The 25,679-nt window shown below is 47.5% G+C and overlaps 1 protein-coding gene across 4 annotated transcripts in view; it reads right to left on the reverse strand.

Annotated features, from left to right (window-relative positions):
* Positions 1–25,679, reverse strand: part of LOC138449069 (zinc finger protein 547-like) — a 128,128-nt gene that overhangs the window by 27,220 nt on the left and 75,229 nt on the right. For all 4 annotated transcript variants that reach the window (XM_069604741.1, XM_069604740.1, XM_069604739.1 and 1 more), the window contains one exon: positions 16,707–16,823. In XM_069604741.1, the coding sequence (XP_069460842.1) occupies positions 16,707–16,823 (117 nt within the window). The remainder of the gene's footprint in view (positions 1–16,706; positions 16,824–25,679) is intronic.

Here is a 25,679-nt window from a genome sequence, read left to right on the forward strand (position 1 = left end):
ATACTGCAAGGTGAGGTGGTGTGGGTTGCGGCCCCATCCATTCCATTAGGGGTGCCTGGGCGCTTGCCACCATGAATGCCAGCCAACCTGCGGATGAGCAGCAAGCCCCTTCAGTGGTAGTCCAACAGCCACCATCAGCACTACAACCAAGACCACTACTGACACCACCAGGTGCCCTGCAGCCAATGCCCGAGTTTGATATCTCAGGTGCACCTTCCAGTCTGGGTCCCAGGTGGAAAATGTGGATGGACAGGTGTTACGGAGAATTCTCTGTTTAGGCTGAATTTCCTAACCTAGTGAGTCCCCCAGCAGCTTTGCTGGATTTCTGGAGTTTGTTTTTTCTCCCACTCCTGGACATGATTTGTGGTGTTCCTTTGACTGTTAATGTGTTTTATGGGCTATGGGGTCCTTTACTCCATAGGGTCTCATGTGTTTTTACTATGTGTGTTACACAGCACCCTCCGTGCAGTGACACAGGGGTGTCATAGTGACCCCCCACCATAGACTCCATACCCTGGGACTGACTACTGTCTCCCAGGGCATGTAAAGTCACCATTGGCTTTACTAGTCCCAAATTATGAACAGAAAGCAGTACAAACCATCATATTGTGGATGTACTGGTCAGGGCAATTCGATTGCCCCGGGGTCTGTTAGTCGAGGAGGCACGTCTCCGTCTCGCCTGATCGAGTTTTGGCTGGTGGCAGTGGATACTACTTTTTAAATTCAACCGCAAATATATCTCTATGGGATTTTCCCATTGTTCGAGGCTACCAACTTTAATTATTTAATTCTCATAGCCTCGAACATACCGCCGGTTTATTTATTTAATATTAATTCGCCGGTTGGTATTTTTTGCCAGGACTCGATTCTAAAGTGGCATTTGTGTTCTCTTCTGTGACTCCAACCCAAGTTGAGCCCTTTGTTCCACTTTTTGGCGGGCTTCTCCACAGAAGCCTCCAAAAGTGGTGCCACTCTGTCTGGGTACCACAGGGGGTATCGGAGGGGGTTTAGGCACCCTGGACTGAGTTACCTTGGTAACTCAAGTCGCACTCTTGTGTGATTGGCCCAAGTGGTGAGCCGGGCGGCTCACCACTTAGCATGTTTGATTGACATCTAGGCTGAGTGAATGGGGGTGTGCTGCATAAAAGCAGGGCTTTTGGGACTGGAACTTCAGAGGTCACCACAGGACCTGAGAATCCGACGAGGGAGAAGCTGAGCCGACCTGCTACGACGACACCACCGGTGGAGCCCTGCGGAACCGACTCACCACTTCCCGACGACAGAGAAGATCTCCCGGCTGGAGAGTCGTCTTCCCCTGACTGGTGGGCACAACCAGTCCACCTTCTTTTTCTCGCATCCCAGGACGTCTTGTGGTCGAATTGCCCGTGCCAAGCACCCCGGCAACCGGATAGCCACTTACCACTGGACCGCGAATAAAAGGACCGCTCCTTTTAACTGAGAACTCCGCGGCTGGTTTCTTCCCTGGCAGTGCAACGGACTCCTGTCTTCCTCCCCGGCGAGATCCTCTCTTCCCCCGGACGAAGCACCGACTTGCATCCGCTGCCAGGAACAACTGCCCCCGCTGGAGTATTCTCACCACTTTAAGGTACAGTGTCCACCAGGCCTCCCTTTCTAAAGATTGCTACAAGGTAATAATAATCCCTTAACCTTCTGGACTGGGCTGGCCGCCTTGACCATCTAACTGGTCCCTTTCTTTTGGTCCAACTCTTTCTGAACCCTTTCAAGACTTTTGTGCACTTTTCAACCGTGTGACCTTGGACACATTTCGTTCTGATCCTCTTAAAGTGGATCCGGCTTTCTGAACTCTAACTTCACGGTTTGACTATGCCTTCCTCTCTTGCTGTGTTCTTTTTAAAGTGTTGGGATCTGTTTCAATTTATGCTCTGCCTTTCTCTCCCTTTTAAACTGAATTATTAGAGTGCCATCTGCGTTAAGCGCTCACCGCTGTCTGAAAATAAGTGGGGCTTTACTTAAGACTTGTCTAATATTCTTTTAAGGGAGTGTATATTTTTTTTTTTATTTTTTTTTTTACATTTATAAAGCGCTCACACAGCCTGCAGGCATCGAGGCGCTGTTACAGGAATTGTTTGTTTTTCTTAGTTGCGTAATTGTGTTTTTTTTGTCTTAGTTACGTATTTATAACGCGCTTAAACACCCAGAGGTTTCTAAGCACGGACCCGGGGATCGAACCTGTTGTTGCTTCCTGTCGTCTTGCTTCCAAGACGCGCACGCTGCCGCTGAGCTATCCTCCCGGGACTATATCTTTTAGTGACCGTGTTTTTGAACTGCTTAATATTAGTGCCTGTGTGTTTTATTAGATGTGGTTTTAAATAAATAATTATATCTCTTCTACACCAAGCTCTGGTCAGTGTTTGTTTGTTCTACTGTGTTCATTTGACCTATTGTGAATACTCTGTATACTGCCTAACTCTTCTTGAGGGAAGTCTGACTGCTCAGCCACAGCTACCAAGTGAATCTATGTGGTACAGACTGCTACCAAGTGGGTTTACTGCGAAACACCTGTAGTCTTAAATCTTTTGCAGTGGTCCCAGAGGGAACTGCACAGGGTTCTGCCTAACACTGGTGTACAGCGATGGGATTTGTATTGAGTATACACTTTAGTGTGCTTTTTGAATACTTTAGGACAACTAACCACAAAGCTTAGCACTAAAAACTGATTTTCTAACTATGTATGCTATGGAGAGTTATACCCTAGAATGATTGTCTGCCAAAACTGCTGATTGCTTAAAAGTATTGTGTAGACATAAGAATCTCTCTGAGAAGGGCAAGAAAATGGAACTTATAGAAAGATTGTTAGAAAACCAAAGTCTGGGTGGTACAGAGGAATCTACCCGCCCCAGCAAATGTAGAAAACAGTGATGGTATTGATCTGAATCAAAGCCTTGATAATGAGCCAGAAGAGGAAAGTGAACCTAATGAAGTTAGCCACTCTGAGCCTCTGTCTGCCTTACCTACTGTACCTACTGGGCCTATACCAGGTCCTACATGTAACCCTGCTTATAACTCTTCTTGAGGGAAGTCTGACTGCTCAGCCACAGCTACCAAGTGAATCTGTGTGGTACAGACTGCTACCAAGTGGGTTTACTGCCAAACGCCTGTAGTCTTAAATCTTTTGCAGTGGTCCCAGAGGGAACTGCACAGGGTTCTGCCTAACAACAGATTAGAAATCTATTTCAGGACCACCATGGAGACCAACGATAACAGCAAGGTGGCTACCCTTCTGTACTGCGCTGGGCCTGCGGTAAATGAGGTGTTTCTGTCCCTCTAACCTCAGGATGGCTCGTATGCTGCGGCAAAGGATGCTCTCCACAACTACTTACTCCCCATGGCAAATGCCCATTACAAATGTTTTCTCATGGGCGCCGCGTGCCAAAAAGGCGATGAGACATTGGACGCATTCTATGGGAGGCTGCGCAGGCTTGCAGTGCCCTGTGCCTGGAATGACCCTGACACCATGATATTAGAACTAGGGAGTTGCCATGAGGGGTCCGAGCTACGGGCGTCCCGCATGTAGGCTGGAGTACGTCCCAACAAGGTGGAGGACATTTGTGCTGTGGGCAGAGGCATAGGATTGAGACGCCCAGCGGGCGGGCAGCATGACAGAGTCGGTGCCGGTCTACTCATGCATGAAGTGCGAGTTTGACCTTTCGCATCTTGCTAAAAGCCCAGACATTGGAAAGTCGTGCGGCCGCTACCATGCTGCTGACCACTATGCCTGCATGTGCAAGGCCCCAAGTCCGATGGTCATTCCAAGAGGTCCTGTCCAGGCTGGGTTCTTCCGCCAGCAGCGCTCATCCAATGTAGCCCAAGTAGACCAAGGGGATGAATGCAAAGGTCCAGAAGGTAAGGAAGAGGAAGAAGAAGAAAATGTGTTATTTGTGTCAAGTGTGGGGGTGTTGCGCTCAAAATCCAGGCGGCAACCCCGATGCTTATGGACAATGGCGCCTCTGTGAATGTAATGGCCAGAGAACACTATTATGCCATGCAATCCCTGCCATGCCTCTCCACTCCCAAGGCTCGCATCTTTACCTTTGGGGGGGCACAACCAATCCCTCTTGATGGTGCGTTCATCGCAGATGTGAAGCATAGAGGGGCAAAGATTTGTGCAAGGTTTTATGTCACTCCGGTGAGCAGCAACACGCTACTGATCTGCGCGTTCACAGAGGCCCTGGGCATCGTGACATTTGCATACTCGGTGTACGTTGAGGACATACAGATGCTGCTGGACAAAATACAGATGCTGCTGGACAATCATTCATCTCTGTTCAAAGGCATTGGGCAGATGACGGACGAATCCGTCCGACTACCCATTGATAAGTCCATTCAGCCTGTGGCATTGAAACATCGGTGAGTGCCCTTCCACCTAAGAGATCTGGCGGACCGGGAGCTAGATAACCTGGTCGGACTGGACATAATCGAGAAGGTGGAGGGCCCCACTCCCTGGGTCTCCCCAATCGTAATTGCCCGGAAGCCGAAGCAGCCTGACTCGCCTACCTAACAAGGCGATAAAGCGGGAAAGACACCTGACGCCCACCATCGATGACATTATCACTGAGCTACAGGGGGCACGTTTTTTCTCTAAACTTGACCTGCGAGCCAGGTACCATCAAGTGGTGCTTCACCCAGAGTCTAGATACATTACCACCTTTACCACCCATTGGGGGCTATACATGTACAAAAGACTTAGCTTTGGTGTGTCTTTCGCTGCCAAGGTCTTCCAAAACATTATCAGGGGAGCCCTTGCAGACCTGGAAGGGGTGCTCAACATCAGCGACGATATTCTGGTGTTTGCCAAGGCTGAGGCAGAGCATTTGAGCGCCTCCAATCCCTGGGTCTCACCCTGTATCGTGACAAGTGCGAATTCCTCAGAACGTCCATTGAGTTCTTCGGCTTTGTCTTCAAGGAGGGTGGGGTGTTGCCCGTTCCACGGAAAGTGAGAGACATCCAGGAGGCCCAGCCCCCCTGAAAATATGGCTGAGGTGAGGAGCTTCCTGGGCATGGTCACTTACTGTGGCCGATTCATCAGAAACCTTGCCTCACGGTCGGAACCGCTGCGGACACCAACAAGAAAAGAAGTTACCTGGCAGTGGGGGCCGTTGGAGCAAGCGGCCTTTGATGACATCAAGGGTGCTCTTACTGCCGGAGACACCATGGCCTTCTTTGATCCGACTGTTACGCTCACCTGGCTCCCACAGGGGCGTCGATCGGACCCGGACAGCTGCGACCTCCTCCAACGTGAAGCGTAGTGCAGAGATGACAGACTGGACTGGACCGCCTAATCTCGTCTGCTTGACCCGTAGAAATATTCTCCTTATGTTTGTAAATGATGAGCTCTCCATCCTGCGTGGAATGCTGGGGCGCGTAGATACCAGTTACTTCACTGGTTTGAGGGCGTTGGAAGAGTTCCGGATGAATATTGACTCCGAGGTTCCAGGCGAGAACCCGTAAGTATAAAGTTCAAAGAGTTAAATATGTCCGATGTTCACTCTTGTACATTCCTTTCTTGTGTTGCAGCTGGGTCCAAGGGAAGATTGTCTTGTGGCAGCTGATGGTGTTGAGGTAAGAGTCTGTATTACCCAACACTGTCCGGCAAAAGATGTGTGTGTTTAAATTGCTGGTTTCTCTCTCCTTACAGGTGCGGCGTAAGAAGTTGCAGTTTGTTACAGAATAATGCCTCCGGTTGGTGAGCGTTACGCTGCTAGATGAAGAATAATACGAAGCATGTGCTGCTGTTCGGGCGTGGTTTAAATAGCCTCCAAAGTAGTTCCAGGTAAGAAGTCCCTAGAACCACACCCGAGTAAAAAATAGTCCCTGTAGAAAAATAGTCCCAGCCAGGTCTCACGTTGGCTTGGATTCATTTGCAGCATGGTCTGCATGAGGTAAGTAAAGTCTATGAGCCTGGCGCCTAAGGTGCCAGGACTGAACCCAGACAGCCCTCAGCTGGGGCTGCTGGGGTTTTATTAAATACCTGGATGCCTGCTCCCGGGGCTGATGGGCTTGATCCGGATGCCCGGGGGTAGGCATCATGACACCGGCCCTACAAACGGAGATCGTGGACGATGCGAGCCCCAATCAGGAGGTCCGGCCGATAGTGTATGCTAGCAAGGCGCTGTCAGACACTGAACAGCGGCATTCGCAGATCAAGCAGGAGGCACTGACGGTCTTGTGGGGCTGTAGGCACTTCAGACTGTACATGCACGGGAGGCCGGTGACAGTGGTTACAGACCACAAGCCTCTGCTTCCCATCCTGGCGGGCTCTTCCTCTAAACCACTTGTGAGGATAGAACACTGGATGTTGGTGCTCCTGGAGTATGGTGTGTCACTGGTATATCGACTGGGCAGTAATAATGCCACATACTACCTCTCCAGGCACCCGAGGTGGGACGACCAGCCGTCCAGGTGTGCGGAGGAAGAGGACGAGCACATCCGGCTGGTGGTTGAAGCTGCAATGCCAAACTCGGTGCCGGTGGAGGAACTGGAGGGGGCCTCGGTGGCAGATGAGTGTATCGGAATTCTGAAGACGGCCATGGAGCACAGCGCTTGGAGGACTGTGATGGAGTCACGGGCCCGAAGAACGAAGGAGTCCAAGGTAACCCTGGAGCATCTGTGGAGGGTGCGCAAAGAGCTGGCGTTCTCGGAGTCTGGCCTGCTACTTCGAGGAGACCGCATAGTGATGCCACAAGCCAAGGTGCAGCAAATCATTGAGCTGGCACACCAGGGGCACCAGGGTGCTCCAAAGACAAAGACCCGCCTCCGACAGAGGGTTTGGTTCCCGGAACCAGAAAGGAGAATGGAGGAGTTTGTGGTCTCATGTGTGTGGTGCCAGACGGCATCGCCTGCGCTAAGGGAGCCAACCATTGAAACCATGTCCAGAGGGACAAGACCATGGGAGGTGGTGCATGCCGACTTTGGATCCACGAGCAGGGGCACACATTTCCTGGTGGTGGTTGACGAGTGGTCCTGGTACCCAGAGGTGGAATTCGTAGAGTCTGTTGCGTTCGAGAAAGTGGTAGTGGCGCTGGAGAAGATCTTTGCCACCCACGGACTGCCCAAAGTGTTGTGCTCGGACAACGGAGCACCATTTCAGGGCAAAAGCTTTGCAAAATTGATGAAAGGGTATGTAATATACCACAGGAAAGTCGCCCCGCTGTGGCCCAGAGCTAATAGAGAGGTGGAACGAATGATGAGAACTTTGAACAAGGTATTCCGCATCGCTCAGGGCAAAGACGAGTGTCTGCAGAGGGCGCTGTATGTGTTCCTGCGAGGGTACCAAACCACCCCACACACATCTACGGGGGTGGCACCTGCCGAGGCTATGTTTCAGCGGTGCCCAAGGGACGTCCTGCCCGAGGTGGGAGAGCGTGAACCCGCGGTCATTGATAGTGAACAGGTGGAAGAAGAGAGAAGGGCACAGACAGATCTGGAGAATGCCCATAGGGGTCTAAGGCCCTCGAGAATTGTCCCGGGAAATGAGGTGCTAGTAAGAAACCGACACTCTCAAGGCAACCTCTCCCTTACCTATGAGCCAGCGCCGCTAGACGTGGCGGCAGTTAAGGGGTCAATGGTCACGGCATTAGATGGAACAGGCTCTGTCACCAGCAATGCCAGCTTCTTTAAAAAACTAGGCGAGTCCAGGGCAGAGACAATGGCAGACATGGACATGGAGGAGGTGCCTGATGAAGGTGGTGGCTCCTCGGTCCTCCCGGGGTCCCCGACCCGGGTAGAGCATGGCGATGGAACACCGACCAGAGAGACTGGCAGGAGGTACCCCCTGAGGACAGGGTGAGGGAAACCTGCCCGTTTTACGGACTATGTCATGGACTAGATAAACTGTTGTTATGTCCCAGGTACCGCGGGGGACGACGTCTACCGCAGAACCTGGGTGGATGTCATTAAAGGGGGCTTTGGGGATAGGAAGGTACAGTGTGCTGTGATGTGTGGTAGCTAGTGTTTCCTTTTCATGTGTTTGTTTTTATGGAAAAGGAGGAGTGTGGCGCTGCCTCTTTAAGAGTGTGCGCACGCGACGGAGTGAAGAGTCACTCCGTCGTCTGCAGTATAAATAAACGGGGCGTTCTTGGCCGCTTCAGAGACGACCGGGGAGCCCGCACCAGCAACACTGTGTCCGTGTGAATGTGTATGGAGGTGTGGGGCTCACGGGCCACATGGAGAGTGGCAACACTCAGGTTTCTTAACATTCAAAGCTCAGCGTTTTTGTCTGGTTAATTGTGCCATGCATTTGTAACAAGCATCTTCTGTGCATTGGTTAAATGCAGCATTCACCTCATCTGGTAGTTCTGTGCCGATATAGGGCATGCTCGATGATGGCGCCATCTTGGATTCTCACCCAAGCTGGTCGTCAGTTTGTGGGGTTCTGCGTACTTCCAGAATGCTGTGACATTTTTACTCGAGTGTACGATTTACAGTTGTGTTGTTTCTTGACTCTTCTAAGCGAGTACGTTCAGGAACCCTTACTGTAAACATCTGGAAATTCTGTTGTTTCGCAAACGGATGCGGAGCATTCATTGTCTTTCCACTGCTCCATCACCAAGAGTGTTTAGGCTGGATCTGACAAGGTCTGCAAATTAAACTCTTAGTTGGGAGTCTTGAACATCCATGGTAGGATAGTACCAGACCTTGGTGGAGGCAGTGAGCCTGCGAGATCCCACTCAGTCCACCCACTGGGGGGGAACATCCTGGCACATCCGGTACTGGCCGAGGCTCTTTGCCTTCATGTTGAAGAGTGGGGAATTCTAACAACTAAGGACCCACTCAGGTTGTAGGGGCTTCTCACCTGGATCCCAACAATATGCCTGTCTTTTGTTAGGGACCCCAAAACTGTGGCAAAGTAATGGCCTTGGTAAACCCTGAGACTGTAAGTAGCAGCAAAAACACAGTGGTAGCAGTAATGTGAAACCCCCATCACAGGGGGGGGGTTCTGTGCCTTGTTTCAGATGCTGAAATAGCAGCATGCAAGCCAGACAGAGAGTTCAACAGATGTTTCATTAAGTCAGCAAATTTAAAACAATAAGAAGGGACCTGAGCCTGAAACCACAGTTACAGATGGCACCGATAGATACTTATACAATCTTTGAAAAACTGTGGAGACTAAAGATTACATAGTTCTATCAGGCCTACAACCCTATGTTCATAATGCTTATGTCAGTTTAGCAATTTACAGTGTACAAACTAATTCCATTAAGTGCATAATTACGTAATTCATCATTAATAAACATAGAGATGTCATCATGCATAGGGTAAGAACAAAATGACATTTAATAAATATGATACATCTTCAAATAAGCATTATATGAGACAAATTCCCAACATACAATTGGCCTCATTACGAGTCCAGTGGTAACCGTTCCTGAAATTCCTGCATGTTACTGTTGGACTCGTATTACCATTCCGCCTCCATGATTCCCGGAATTACCGGGGCATTACGACCCCGGTGACCTGGGAATTCCAGAGGCGGAATTCAGTAAATCCCCATTCGGGCGAACCTGAATCTCGTGATGCTGCCGGTGTTTCCACGACCGCCTGCAGGTGGGTGGTGTTAAACCCTCCAGGTCAGACCAGGCGGGAATGACACCTCCGCCTGCAGGACTCGAGATCACCCGGTAGGGAAACAACGGTGACGCGGCGGGTTTACCGCCACCGTTATTTCCATACCGAGTGACTCGTAATGAGGCCCAATATATAATAATCATTACAATAAGCAAATGCCAGTAATATAATGCTACATTTCAACACTGACACCACAAAAGTGCTGTGATTAACAAACCTTCAACCCAGAAGCAAATAATGTATGAACCGCATTCCGTTCTGCATTGACTAGTCATAGGCTATCAGTCCCATCTGAATAATCAACCAACATGTACATGTTTTGTCCTTTTTCACGACTGATGTTTCGAGATTCATCTGGATTCATGTTCTCTCAAAACTACCACAGAATGCATTTGATGAATTTCTTTTGCCTGGGATCGATATTATTGTCAGTAAATCCTAATATAATCCATATTTTCTCTACAAGGCTGTAGGAGTTGTAGACTGAAGTATCAAATGTTAATCATTTTAATATCTTCAACAAACACATTTGAAGTAAGTAAAATCATTGTTTTACAGATCAAGGTATATACCTACATACCTAAACCTCAAATGGTCAATGTCCTGCACAACAATATTAGAACATTAGTTCCTCTTCTTATGCCGCGCCATTTACTCTTGTGCAAGGTCTCCTAAAAAAACAGTGATATGTAAACCTAAAAAGGATTGGCCCAGCTCACTTAATGTAGGCAATTATACCTCACATGTATACTTGTGTAATGTTATGAGTATTTTATTTCTGAAAGTTGATGACTGGCATCCACTTGTACCATATTACAGCCTCTCTTAATTTGAAAAATGAAATTATTTAATTTATATTTTTTAAGCTGTAATAAGAAATCTTACGAATTGTATGTAATGTAGTATGGAAAAGGGTATGTGTGAAAGGAGAGTATGATAAAGAGGGAGAGAGAAATCTTGGGGAGAATTAGATAGAGAGATGCTAGTGTATGGTAGGAGGGTGGGGAGAGAGTGCAAGGCGTAGGAGTAGTGGTGAGAGGGGTGTAAAGAAAGTTGGGGAGATAGTTGAGATAGGTGGAGAGAGTGTGGTAAGATTAGCGCATACATGTTTAGATAAATCTGAATCATTATGTAAATGTGGACATTTCAAACCGAACATAAATAAACAAAGAATACTGATCAAATCCTGTTAAAGGAAAGGATGGAAGGAGTATATTTTTAAGGAGCAATAACCTGGAGAGAAAGAAACATTGAATTAACAATTTGAATCCAAGGTTTGAATGAAACCTCAGCAAGATAACATTATTTTCTAATAACTGAAATGGAAAAGAGGAACAAGAATAATTAGCCCTGAAGAAAACCTGTGAAAGGTTGAAACAAATGTTGGCTGTACTAAGCACAAAGTGCTCAAATTAATAAATACAACCTTTATCATTAGGAGTATCAACTCTTTAGTTTTATGTTCAAGTGAAAAGAATGTGGTAATGGCGCAAGTGGCAAGTTGGATGATTCAGGTTTGCACTTTGTTCTAGAGGCCTAGGGGTTGAGCCTTTTTCCCAACAAAGGCCTTTGCTAGCCAACCACCCCACTATAGCAAGAAGATTATCTCTAAAATGACCATATAATAGTAAAGTGTGGTAGAAGTTCAGGCTCGGTACAACCCACAATTTTTTGTTATGTTTAGATAGAGGATTTTGTGTGGGGAGAGAGGTGTGTAGAGGGGTGAAGAGGGTGGAGAGTAGGGGGTAAGGATAGTAGAGAGGGGAGGGTAGATTAGAGTGGGGAGATGAGAATAGTATAGGGAGAGGGGTGTGAAAAGAAATGTAGTATAGGGAGAGGGTGTGGAAAGAAATGTGAAGAGATAGTATGGACATCGGAGGGACAGAAGAGAGAGAGAGAGAGAGAGAGAGAGAGAGAGAGAGAGAGAGAGAGAGAGAGAGAGAGGGAAATTGGAGGGAGTCGGACAGAACAGGAGAGGGAGAGGGATCATAGACTTGATGAAGTAGTAAGATTAGGAAGAGGAGAAAATGGGAGAGACGGAGGGAGAGGCTGAATCTGAGCGTCTAATATTGAAACAATTGAACCATCAGTTCCTAATAAGAAACCTGGGGAAGTGATAGGTTGCAGCACCCCCTAGAAAATCCCGAGAGGGAGCTAGATAGATAAACGTTTTGCCTTTAAGCCCTCACAGCTAGCTAGTATTAGATAGTCGGTGTTACTGATCGATAATTTGTAAAGCTGAGGTTTAAGGACGCTCAGGTTAGCGTGGTGGGAGCTCCTGTGAGGTTGAGCGAGGGATGAGTGAATCCCATTAGTGGACTCTGCCTATGCCCAGCCCTATGTTCTGTTCAGATTTAAAATATGTGATTAAAAAATCCTTCAGCCTTCCTTTGTTATCTGGGTGTTCTTAAGGCCCCCTAGGACACCACCCAAATCCCCAAAACACTAAATTGACCCTTCATCCAAAAACCTTTAATTTTCAGATTGAAGAAACTAACAAATACACCTATGTCTCTCAGGGAATTCGCCCAGGTCCCTTTAAAACTGAAACAAATTAAATCAGACACAAACAGCCTATGGGTGGGAGCAGCATTGTGGGCTCCCACGGGTCTTCCTATGCCACGCAGTCTCGCCAAACCTGCTGCCTGGGTTGCAAACTTGCAGAAACCGCGATGAAGGTCCCAGGAGATCTGCAGACCTGATGTCAGGTCAGTGGATTGAAGGAAGAGGTTTGAGTCCCCAAAGGATTTTCACATGGACACACTTACCCAATCAACTTAGTGCCAGAGACCACAGCATTTCAAACAGGACAAATCAGGAAAAAGCAGGTCAGCCCAGTGGAAACCATGATGGCTGCCCTGTGTCTCCTCCCCCTTCATCCATTCTAGCCACTATCTCACTCGGCAGGCCTTAAGGAAACAGAGAAATAAAATAGACATAAAGCCTAGCCCACTGGCCAAAGCAGAGCAAAGAGAAAGGGGAAGACTGGGGTATCACTACAGTGCCAGGCAGGGGACTAAAAGATCAGTCTGTAGATCTAAACGGCAAATCCAAGGACTTTAACTTGAATGCTGTTGCCAGATTACAACTTTTCAGGGGAGGAGCTGGAACCCTCTGATAATGATCTAGAGTAGACTAACTCCTAATTGGGAACATCTAACAAATAAAAGGGTGACCTAGAGATTTATTTCGCCAAAAGACGATAAAGAGAACTGGTTAGATCTTAGTGGACAAGCGAAACATTCAGAGCAACTTCCCTCCATAATTTAAAGGAGAGCTGGAAGAAACAGTGGTCTCAGTCACTGTTGTTTGGCCTAAAACCATCAGGTCATACTTCGTGGCCCATCCGGGACAATTTGAGTGACTTAAAAGAAAGGACACTGACACAGCCTATAAGATAAAATCTTTCATTGGCACCTTGTTAAAAATCCAAGCGGAACCCTAAGTCATGGAAGCCAGAGGAAGAGAATGTTCCCTACTATACAGATCTTACTGTGTTAGCTGGTGCATGGACAACTGGCCCGCTTAGGTTGGCTATAGACCCCAAGACCTCCTAGCACCAGACTGCAAACATTTATTCAGGGGGAAACCATGAGGCCTTCTTGCAGAACTGAATAAGGATAGCAGAAGTGGCCAAATGGGATTGGGCTAGCTGGCCCTATTATATCATGCCGCTTCTTGCCAGTGGCTCATCAGACCCTCAATGCTGCATGGAGAACAGCCTATGAAGACCAGCAGGATTACATTTTGGGAAGACTCAGTGGGATCTCATATAGGCAGCAATTACACCTGCTTCCTGGGGCAGAAGTCAGGTTTCTTGTAATTGTAGCAATGGACGCAAGAGTTGAAGAATAACATCCTGAACCTGAAGCATCAGAGAATTGTTGATTGATGGAGTGAGACCATCATAAAATTAAAGTTGGAGAGGACACAATGGGGCTATAAGAATAATCTGTAAATGATAGCATCTTTTTTAGATTTCTTTGGAGTGGAATACATGCATTGGACAAAAGCATATATGTGCTTCCCTGACCAGTCCAAAACAGTGCATTCCCTAGAGATCATTTTCCAAATACCAGCTGTGATGCAAACTTGGCAAGTGTAATGGCTTGTGGCAAAAACCATCTACATGAGTGCACTCCCAAATCTTGAAGAATGACTTTCCAATTGATTTCTTATCATTGACTGGTGTGCAGCTTGTAGCAATCAGCTGCTAAAAGTAAAATGTGCTTCTCAAGTGGTCAATACCACAAGTGTATTGCTAGATGGAAAAGCGAAAGGGAAAATGTTGTTCACAGTGTGTGGATGGAAAATGTGCAGGATGGTATACGTCATGATCATTATGGTCCATGGTTTCTTCAGCGGCCTGTTGAAAGTCTGCATAGTGTGTGAGATTGTGGGCATCACCCGTGGCAAATGTCTCTCATGATTTGTGCAACTTCTCCCTGGAATTGGATAATACCTGTTTTGGCTTCCATGGTGTTCGCATATATAGTTTGGATGTTCTGTAGCCCAGCCAGCAGGTTTGCAAACCTTGCAGTACCCTAACTTCCACTTTGATTGGGAGGGTGCGCTCGCCGATATTGCTGCGAGATTGCACATTTTGTAGACTTCAAGATATTTACACTGCCAATATGTAAAGCCAAGCAGGGGACTTTGTCACAGGTGGTATTAGTTATACAATGATTTACCTATTTTGAAATGTCCAAACTAATCTAAATAAATTAAGAAAAGTTCTCTTGTGTAGGCTTTTCCATGTGTTACTCACAGTCTCAACCCCTCATCAGTCTTCCTCCTTTAACCTAGTGCCTTTAGACCCCTTTCAGGCATTTGGGTTTTCAGGATTCTCTTTTAGGCTTCTCATGTGCCTCTTTGTCTTCCATCTTGTGCTGGGCTTTCGTTCAGCACTCGTTGCTGTACTGTTGGGTTTATCCTTAACCTCTGGTACTTCACACCAGCATTCACGACAGGTCTCCACCAAACCTCAGTTTCATAAACCTTGATTCTTAGCATTCACTTGTTCAGGTCTCTACCCAACCTCTGATTTCTCTCTGTGGTCTCGCCACTACCTTGTGTTAACAGAAGGTCTAACTGAGGTCTCACTACAACTTCCCACAACTTCCCATCCTCAGAGTTGTCTTACTGAGGTGTCATCACGACCTCGGAATCTCAACATTTCTTCTTCAGTGGGAACCCTTATTTCTCTCCCCTCATTCAGGGACGTTTACAGGATGCTAATAATGTGATCCTCCTGCAAGGGGTGGTTCCTTTCAGTCTCTTCTTGGTGTGATGATCTCCTACCTGTATCTTTGAGAGGGTCTTCTGCATAGTGAACAGCAGCAACACTATTTTGCTCCAGGCAGTATTATCCCCTTGAATCAAGGGAGCAGTAAAAGGCATGTCTGCTTCCTCCAGGTCTGTGACAAACACTGGGAGCTCATGCCCTCTGTTTATGGGAGGGCTGAAGCTATCTGCCGGCCACTGAGAGAAAGGAGGCTGCTATGTACCTATTTAGTTAGCTGTACAGGCAGGGAAGGAGGAGCAAATGTATGACAGCCATCTTGTATTCCCGGTTAGTGTTTGGGATGGATGCTTTAAGACAGGTTGCTTGTCTTTCCCCGCGCCTCAAAATTCTTGGCGCTTTTATGGAGTTTTAATGATGTTTGTGGGGTTGTTTTGGGGTTCCTGGTCGAAATTTAGAGCCTCAAGTAATTTGAATATTGTTGTTTTTGCTGTGGGTTGGTGGACAATTTGGTTTTGGATGGAGTAGGATAGAGGGGATCTTATTTCAAGTCCCTATGGGTGGGGGGAGGAGACTGGAGGCTTCCTTGCCGAGTTATCTCTGCGGTGTTGTGTGGTTGGCTGAACACATGGTGTGAATGGTCCCAATGTCGGCTGACAGCAGTCTACCGTCTTTGATGCTGGGGGTCTGACTTGGGTTTTTTTTAAAGTCTCAGGAAGGGGTTTATTAAAGGTTCTTGTCAGTTCCCTGTGGTCCCTTATGATTTTACCTGGCTGTCTCCTTATTTATAATACCTGTTCCAGAAATCCACTCTGGGTATTATTCTCAGAAGAATTATGCATTTTGGGAGTGATAGTGACCAGGATTTTGGTAGTGAGTGGGGGCTAGTGTATGCATCTGGGTTTTCAGTTGGAAAAACCTGGAACTTATGTGGATTCTGGCTCAGGATTTGTAAGATGATTGCATTCCAGGAACTGTAGTGCAACCTGATATTTTGGTTTTTAATGCGGTGACAAAGGGCTTTAGACTGCCCTGGTGAGAAATAGGTACTCTTCTGGCTTCTAAGTATTGCTGGCACAAATTTTCTGTTTGAATATGGTCCAGATGTTTTATGATCCATTCCGGCTTTTGAACCTGATAATGTAATGCATTATGGTAGATGTAGCTTTCAGTCTCCTTCTCTGTCTAGATGCTGCTATCAACCAGAAAAAGGTTGAGACTGATGTTGCCGGACCTACAGGGAATGGAAAAGGTTTATGGGAAATTCTCCTTTTACTGGTTGCATGGTGGACTTCACAAAGCGGGTGGGCAAACCTGATCCCCAGAGTACCTTCAACCTCACTATCTAGGAGTCATGTGATGAGTGAATTCATCACACATGCTTTTACCAGCACTAGGCAGATAGATGACCAACTATGGTATACTGGGCTTGGATCGTAAATCTTTCCTGAGAAATGTTACAGTGGTGAAGAATACAACAATATATATCAATGCAGCTTTTTCTTCAAGGTACAGTTTATGACCTTCTGTATGTGCTATATTATTTTGATGTAATGTCTAAAGTTAAGTCTATTTTATGCCTAAAATCCCCACTGGTTGCTTGTAGGCCTTTTGCTGACTAATTGCCCTCCTTCCCCCTCCCCTGTTGTTAGCTCCCTACTCCCTTATTTCTCTGCTTCCCCCGCCATGTTCTTCCCCTTATGATTGTAAAGCACTCTGTTGCTTCTCGAAGCAAGGTCTGTGCTTAATAAATAAAAAATAAAATAAATATTAAAAAATAAATAAAAAGGGAAGCATAGCTCAATTTGTAATTGTTAAGATTTTTATTTTTTATTCACTAAAATAACAGTTCACTCACCTTTAGTGGGGCGTTTACAGATTTCAGACCCTTCTGAGACAGGCCAGTCTCTACTACTCGGCTGTTCCTCTTCTTGAATCCGAAATAAAAGGTCACATTGGACGGCCGAATAGCAATCTGTACAGAGAATAGATGAGAGTTATACGTAAAATCTTGTTTTAACTTCTTCAGAGGACATTCCTGGATGGAAGGATCTACGGTCTCTTTGTAATTAATAGTGTCACACACTTCTTTCTTGGCATTTGTGGTGTCTTGCTTGGTTGTTGCTGAAGCCATCAGGACCTGGCATTGGATTACCTCAACTTACCTACTTGGTCACACCCACCTTGTATCTTTAGCTGACTTGTCGACTGTCAGGAAATTACAAAAATGGTAAGACCCCAGGGGTTTTCAGGTATCCAGTCCTGGTGGTAATGAGCAAACTCAACAGGCAGGACTTCAAAGTGTTTTGTGTTAATCTTACATTCCTCCACCATTGTATGATCTTCTTTAGGGCCAAGCATGTAGACATTATTGCTCACTTACCCTAATTTCCTGCTTCCACCTATCTGCATTGTTTATCGCCCCTTCTCTCCTCCTTTCTGAATTCTGTCTTGCTTCCCTTGTCACCTTCTTGCACTCCGTACTCTCTTCCTCCTCTTCACCTCCACTTCCCTCCACCATGTTCTGAATCTCTGCTCCTTTTCCCTGCCATTTTCCTTCTCTCCCTTTATTCTCTACCTTCGCGGTTCCTTTATTTTTTCTCTCCACCTCCTCTACCTCTCTCTTATTTCCACTTCCTCCACTCTACGCTCACTCCTCTTCACCTGCTCCTCTTCTCTCATTACCCTTTGTGCCTCTTACACTGTTCTCTCTCTCATATCCAGATCCTCTGTTACTATCGCTCTCCTTCCCACCCAACCCCCTCTTTCTTTTTTCCCTCCTTCCCTTCTTTCTCCTCCTTTCCTCCTTTCCTCTATTTCTTCTTTGCCTTCTCCTCTCTGCTCTCTACCTATTGTCCGCTCTCTCTCTCCACTCTGCTTTTATAGATCTACAGGGTTGTGGACAGGTCATGCAACTGTCTGACTGCACTCAGGTGTGTGCATTGTGTAAGCCTGAACTTTGACTGGGTATGGCCTATGCAAACTACTGATCCTGCAGCTGTTATGTTGACTAGCAGACAGCCCCACAATCCGCTAGCCAAGGTTATAAATCATATGTACTCACTGAGCAGTCATTCTGCCTCCAACCCTTGCAGCTCCTCATGGACACCAGAGGTTCTTCTACACTGCATCTACATACAGTATCATTATTCACTCTATTTTGACATTCCTGGGACCCAGTGAGTGGGATTGAGTCAGGCATGCAGTTCTTCCAGTGAGCAGCACTCATCTACCTCTGCCACTATACAAACCAGGTTTACATGATCATGGATGCCCGGGGCCGCAGGTGCACATGAGGCTCACTTCTCATTCCAGGATTATGCTGATAATTCGCTGGCAGCCATAGACATGTCTAGTGTATAGAAGCAGTCCTACACATGAGGCTAGGGGTGGGGTATGCAGACTTGGGGATCTCCAACGTACCGCCTTTGAGGGCTGCATCACAGGGTGGGTGGTATTCCCCGGCGCCCAGCGTCACCCCAGTACCATCTTTAACAACCTGTTTGTGACTTTTTCACATTTCCCACTGGGAGGGAGACCAGCACCTTGCTTCAAATGGGTCAACGAGCACCTCGACTGACTAATAGAAAACATGGACTGGAAGAAATGTTGCATATTAAGAAATGGGGAATGTGTGATGAGGCCGGAAGTGAGGACAGAAGCCAAAATGGTTTTCAGGGAAGAAAGCGGTTGCATGGTTGCCTTCTACCTGTAAGCAAACAGAGACAAACAAGTCATATGGTCATGCTGCACATAACTACCATCATAGTCTGCCTCTAGGATTCTGGCCCAGTGAATCAAGGCAATCTGTTAGTTCTTTCTCTCCCTACATTGCAGGCAGTCCAGATATGGGAAGTCTCCACCCCAGGTCCCATGCAAGCCATACCAGGGTTTATAGCCCCTCCCCAACCAATAGTCAAGTTGGCATGCTCCTCAGAGGAGGACGTTGTTTTTCGCGTAGCGATCAACAACAATGAGGCTTTTGTCATTGGACAGGGGAAGAATCCAGGATGGAGGGTCCGAAAACCACATCCACAATGGGATGCCAAGTTGGGAATGATGTCTTCATTACCGGCAAGACGAACAGTCAATCTCCTTCACAAGCTTGCAGAACCCAGCCCTTGGGTACTGTCCATGTTCAAAATGTCAGAACACTCAACCCCAACCCTTGCCGAGGCACAACCACCCGAGACAGACCAGGATGAGGTTGAGTCCCAAGTTCCTGATGATCCTGAGATGTTTCCCAAAATCCTCAAATAACAGGTGGATGGAGTGGATGGATAATTGAAGCTGATTGGAGAATTAAAAGAAGCCGTAGCCTGGCCATGCTGGGCACCACACCCTCCATCAGCGGTTCTGAAGAAGAACTGCATTGGGGTAGATCTAGGCACCTTTTTTTACCAATTTTGAGATAGTAACGGCAACGGATTACCAAGATTAAATCGAAGCTGAAATGTTCGACGAAGAAAAAAACAAAAGTTATTTTACTGAAAATTCAGCCAAATCTCCCACTCGGTTTTTTATTTTCGTTTTTATGTACGGATTCCAGCAGAAACCACAAGGTTGAAGAAAGACCACTGGACTTGCTTAATTGCTGCTCTATTGACCGGCAACCTGAAAGATGGATTGACCAAGTCTGTAAAAATGGACAGGTCTTCATGATGGATGCTGTGGAGACCAGATGGATAGCCTCTGAGGGCAGGGTGAGTTGACTTGCCAGAAAGGCAACAGGGCAAGATACCTGGGAATGGCCCCTAGCTTTAATGGTAGAAAGCCCACAAACCATCCTATTGAGTACTCCAGCCAGGGCTAAAAAGAGCCATTGAGGCATCTTCCATAGAGAATCAAGCTCAAGGGAGAGCTTCACAGAGATGTTGTGAGCATGAGACAAAGTTACATGCTGGAGGCTAACAGATGGGTTTGGGGTTAGCATGGGGAGCACCACCCATGGAGGCTGCAGAATAGGTTCATTGGGGAATCCCCCAGTTATCCCATCCGTAGCCTCATGTGTATGACCATTCCCACTCACTGAAAATCATCATGGGTGCTTGGGAAACATCCCTAAAGTGGTGAAGACACACATCAGAATGAGAAGTTAGGTGCTTGTGGAGCCACTTCCATGGGCGAAGCTGTGTAGCATAGGCAGAGAACCTGGCTTGCAAAGAGACAGAGGTTCACAAGTGCTACTTGTGCGAAGAACCACAATTTTCACTAGTACCTGCTTGCAGGATCCTGTGAACATAAGCACAAAGTTTAGACCACTGCATTATGTAGATGCAGGGTGGAAACTCTAGACTATATGAGGAGTTGCAGGCAGAATTATTCCAAGATGACAGGCATATGATCTGTAACTTCAGCTAGTACAGCTGAAGAAGTGGAGAAGTCATGGAGAGGTCTGCTTGCCAACACATCAGCCGGAGAATCAGTAAGTTGTGCAGGCCATACCGAATCACGAGCCACGGATACATCACATGGGTTGGACCAGGGTCTGGGAGAGTAATAAATGTAATAAAATAAAATTAAAATAAATAAGTTATATCCGGTTTTGAGTCATCTGTCAATCCTTTGGTCATTATAGGAAGGAGGACTTTCTATTTTTCTGCGAGGAAGACCTCTTGCTACGTAATCTTGTCCAGGGTTCAATAGGGCGAGCCATCATGCCCTCTCCCCCATTCCTGATCTTTGTGCAGGCCATACCAAATCACATGCCATGTATACATCACATGGGTCACCTGAGTGCAGTCAGACAATTACATGACCCAGCCACAACCCTGATTATCTGTAAAAGGGGAATGCAGCCAAGCGCAAGTATGGGAGTTCAGTATCGGCACGTGGAAGAGCAGATGCGGTTTAGAGGGATCAGGGTTGAAAGCCCGAGATCCAAATGTTCGAGGGAGAGAAGACTGAAGATAATTTTTCTGAAATGACCTTTGTTCTTCCCTGTACATTTCCAACTTGGTCCCCACCGCCCTACTTACCTTGCGGCTGCTGACTCGCAGTGTCCCTTTCACTTCTGTGATCGCCAAGGGCCCTGTTCTCATGACTGATCCTGATCCCAGTCTTGGACCTGGTCAGCTGTGTCCTGAGAAAATAGATTAATGTCCTCATAGGTATCCTCCTGCTCTAAGACGTTCAAGATATCCTTTGGTGGCCTTGCGCAGAGATGGGAAATGTCTGCAGTTTTTGTGGAATGGGGCAGGAGTCCTCTTCCCTAGGTCTTTTGGGAGTGATATATGGATCATTTTATCCGTATAGTTTTCAAATCTCTCTCTAGTCCATAGGGAACATGCAGAAGGGTCTGGAGGTGGAAAAGATTGCCCAGAAGGGGGAGATTTTCCTAATAAGGCCTTTGAGAGAGGTTAGGGTGCTTCAGAATACTTGACAAGAGGGGACGCCCTTATGTTCTGCAGCTGCCGAAATAATAGCCACAATGCTTTCGTGTATTTTCGGCGGCTGAATGGATGGTCTGAACGCGCCTCAATGAGGCATCGTGGTCAACGATCCCACCGAAGCCTTAGGTGCTTGCGCACCTTTGGACGGTTTGTCGCCGACCGTATGTTTTTTGGGGTAAACGCCCTTAATAGAGGAGTGCCCAGTTGCATGCCATGAAGACGGTTGTGTGGGGGGCGCTAAACCGCGAGGTTCGGCAGATGCCGACAACGTTTTCAGTGGCCCTGTTGGCGTTGCGTGCTTCTTCGACGTTTCCATCGAGGAGGCCTTGGGGGTTGTGTACTTAGGTATTTGTGGTGGGTGTGTGCCCTTGTCGCCGGGGTATGAACTCCCCATAACAGAGCCGGCGGCCTATCTGTCGGGGACGGGCATCTGGTAGCCTGAAGGTTCTGCCGAAAGGTCGATGGCTTTTCATTCGGAGCCATGGCTGCCGATGGATCCCTCGTTGTCCGAAGCGACGGCGCCAACAGAGGAATGGCTTTCGGCCTGCATTGCGTAGGCCGCCCACCATTTAGACGCCTTCCCTGCAGCTTTTTGGGTCGAAAGAGCTTGCAGGACTTGCAGGAGTGCTCGTTGTGGTCTCGAGGTAGACAGTGATTGCAACAGCGATGGTTGTCCTTCCACGGAAACTTGCTGTTACACGACAGGCAAAATTTGAAGGGCATCCTCTCCATAGCAGAGTGTGACAGCAGCCAGACCAAATATAGAAAGAGAAGGGAAAAGAAAATACATTCTTGAAGAAGAATAAATCCAGGGTCCCACTTTCCCTATTGGAAGGGCCTGGCCGAAGGTCTGAGGCCACCTGATCGACAGTCGTTGAGCAGTTCAACAGTCGCTGAGCAGTTGTGGATGTGTTCAGCGGCAGGAACCCCACGAGGCAGTCGTCGAAAAAAGAGTAGTCGGGAGAGTAGACAACCGTAGTTCTTGGAACAAAGTAAGCAATGTTAACCCTAGCGAACTCTGCATAAGTCGATCAACTAGTTGGGTGGAAAAAAACCATCTGAGGGACCTCGACGCATGAGGGATTTTGGGTACAGTGCACGTAACGTTAGGGATAGTGTTACAGTCACGCCCATGTCAACTTCCCCTTTCGATCTTCGAAAGAAAGATGCCATGCTCCGCAACTACCACTAGATGTCAGACTATATGCACAGTATGTGATTCTAAGCAAATTCACAAGCATCAGAAAATGTGTTATGTTTCATTTATTATGTTGCTGGTTATGTTATAGCTACAACTGTGTTAGTGCTTTACAGCTGTAAGCTCCCTCTGACATCCTGGAACCTGGAAACAACGTAAGGCCTGGAGTGTATGAGTGTTCCAGTTTCCAGGAGGTGCCAGTTGGTTGCCTGGTCCGGCCAGAGGCCGCTGCTGATGCATGCTGCTGAATCTAAATTGTATTGTATTGTATTTATTCTTATATAGCGCTTTATACCAAAGCGCTGTACAGTTACAACAACAGGGTACATTTAACATAACAAAACTTATAACAACAGAAGCAAATTACAAACATGAATCAGTAACCAAAAACAGAATGTAGAGCAATTATTCGGAGGGGAAGGGGAGAGGAGGGAGTGGGCTAGGAAGAAGAGGGAGGGAAGGTAGGTGGAGGTTGGAAGGAGGGGGTGGGAGAGGATAAGGGGGGAGGAGGGGAAAGGGGGTAGGAGAGAGGAGTGAGAGTAGGGGGGGTGTCATGGTAGGGAATGAAGAAGGAGAAATTTGAGGGAGGTGCGGAAAGAGGAAAGGGTAGGAGAAGAGCGGATAGAGAGAGGCAAGGAGTTCCAGTGGAGGGGGGCCAGGAGTTGGAAGGAGCGGAAACGGGAGGAGGCACAGGGGGAGGGAGGAACAGTGAGGAGGAAGTGGTCAGCGTAACGAAGGGGACGAGATGGCGTGTAAAATGAGAGAAGGGAAGAGAGATAAGGGGGTGCGAGATCATGGAGAGATTTGTACACTAGACAGAGGAAGTGAAATTTAACTTGAGAATGAAAGGGGAGCCAGCCAATGGAGGAAAGGGAAACAGTGATGGAGTCACGGGGGGAGAGGAGACAGAGAGTACGGATGGCAGAGTGATAAATAGATTTGAGGGGGGCAAGATGTGAAGTAGGAAGGCCAAAAAGTAAGGAGGAACAGTATAAGATAAGGGAGGAGATTAGGTGTTCAGTAGCATGAAAAGTGAGAGGGGCGAACTTTGCGGATATTGTAGAGGTGGTAGCGACAAGCACGAGAGGCGAGTGAGATATGGTGGGAAAATGTGAGAGAAGAGTCAAAGTGAAAGCCGAGGTTACGAGCGTGGGTGGAGAAAGTGAGATTAGAAGGAGGAAAATGAATGAAAGGGGGAGGAGAGGGAGCGGGAAGGGAGTTGGAAGGGAAGAAAACTACTTCGGTTTTGTCAGAGTTAAGGGAAAGAAAGCAGGAAGCCATCCAGTTTTTAATAGCAGTGAGACAGGAGGAAAGTTTAAGGTGGAGGTCAGGACAGAAGGAAGAGAAGGAAAGAAAGAGCTGTGTATCATTGGCATAGAAATGGTGAGAGATGCCAAAAGAGGAGATCACAGGGGCAAGCAGGGAGGTGTAGAGTGAGAATAGGAAGGGACCAAGCACACAGCCTTGGGGAACTCTGTATTCAAGCGGGTGGGAAGGAGAGGAGCGGCCGCCCCAGGAAACAGAAAAAGAGCGGGAGGAGAGGTAAGAGGAAAGCCAATTGAGTACAGAGCCTTTGAAACCAAAGGAGGAGAGAGTGTTGAGGATAAGGGGGTGATCAACAGTGTCGAAGGCAGCCGAGAGTTCAAGAAGAATAAGGACAGAGGATTGCTTAGAGTGTAGTGTCGGGCAGTGAGGAGGGAGTTAAGGATGTAAGTAAGGGCAGTTTCAGGAGAGTGTTTCGGGCGAAATCCAAATTGAGACGGGGGAAGGAGAGAGAGATTAGTGACAAAGGATGAGAGCTGAGAGTAGGCAAGGCGCCCAAGAAGTTTAGAAAAGAAAGGGAGAAGTGAGATAGGGCGGAAGTTCGAGGTGAGCCGGGGACCAGCAGTAGGTTTCTTCAGAATCGGAATGATAGTGGCATGTTTAAAAGCAAAGGGGAAGGAGGCCGAGGAAAGGCAGATATTGAAGAATGAGGTAAGGTAGGGAATAAGTAGTGGGAAAATCTTAGGAATAAAAAAGGAGGGGACAGGGTCAGATGGGGCAGACGAGGGATGGGATTTGGAGAGGAGGATAGAGAGGTCAGAGCGGGAGACTGGGGAGAATTCAGTCATGCAAGTAGAGGGATAAGAGGGAGAAGGGGGAGGGGGGAGAGTGAGGAGGAATTGATTGTCTGTTGAAGGGCAAGAATCTTTGAGGAGAAGAAGTTTGCGAAATCAGAGGGAGAGAGGGTGGCAGACGTTGAGGGATCAGGGGTAGGGGGAGAGAGAAGACGAGATAGAGTTTGGAAGGTAAGAGGGCGGTGGGAAGCTTGGGAATGAAGAAGGTTTGAGTAGTAGGATCGTTTAGCTGAGGTGAGACAGGAGACATAGAGGGAGTGATAAGAGAAATAGGGGGATTGGTTGGGGGGTGATGGAGATTTGTGCCAGAGTCTCTCGAGACGACAGAGAAGACGGCGCATGGAGAGGAGTTGAGGGGAGAGCCAAGGTTGAGAGGGTTTCCGGGTTGGATGGAAGAAGGAGATGGGGTAGAGGAGATCAGGAGTGGAGGAGATAGAAGAGGAAAGAGCAGAGAGTGCATAATTGGCTGAAAGAGAGGAGAAGTCACGGAGAGAGCGGAGAGAAGAAGAGCAAGTTTCAAAAAAGAGAGAGGGATCAAAGTTACAAAGGTTATGACGTGAGAAAAAAGAAGGGGAAGGTTTAGGGGAAGAAGGAAGGGGGAGGGGGTAAGAGAGAAGGAGAGTAAAGCATGATCATAGAGGTGGAGACAGAAGAAGAGGGATAGGAAGAGTTAAAGATAAGGTCAAGTATGGAGCCAGAGGAGTGAGTAGGAGAGGAAGGAAGAGGGGAAAGGAGGTAGGAGTCAAGGATTGACGAAAGGGGAGGGGGTGAGGGGAAGAAGGGAAGTGAAGATTAAAGTCGCCGAGAACAGTAAAGGGGGAGGAAAAGGGAGAGATGAGAGAAAGGAGGTGATCAAGGTCGTCATAGAAGGTAGAGAGAGGGCCAGGAGGGCGATATATAATTAGAAAGGAGATAGGCTGAGGAGAGGAGAAAGAATTGTAAAGAAACTCGAACGAGGGGAAAGAAGGAAGGGAAGGAGAGGAGGGAGAGGATAGGTATTTAGGGTTGAAGAGGAGGCCAATCCCTCCGCCATGACCAGAGGCGCGAGGGATGTGAGAGAAGGAGGAAGAAGAGGTGGTTAGGGAGGCAGGGACAAAGGTGTTGTGAGGAGGGATCCAGGTCTA

The sequence above is a fragment of the Ambystoma mexicanum genome, chromosome 1p (genome assembly GCF_040938575.1).
Source record: "Ambystoma mexicanum isolate Mex_15411 chromosome 1p, UKY_AmexF1_1, whole genome shotgun sequence".
NCBI lineage: Eukaryota > Metazoa > Chordata > Amphibia > Caudata > Ambystomatidae > Ambystoma > Ambystoma mexicanum.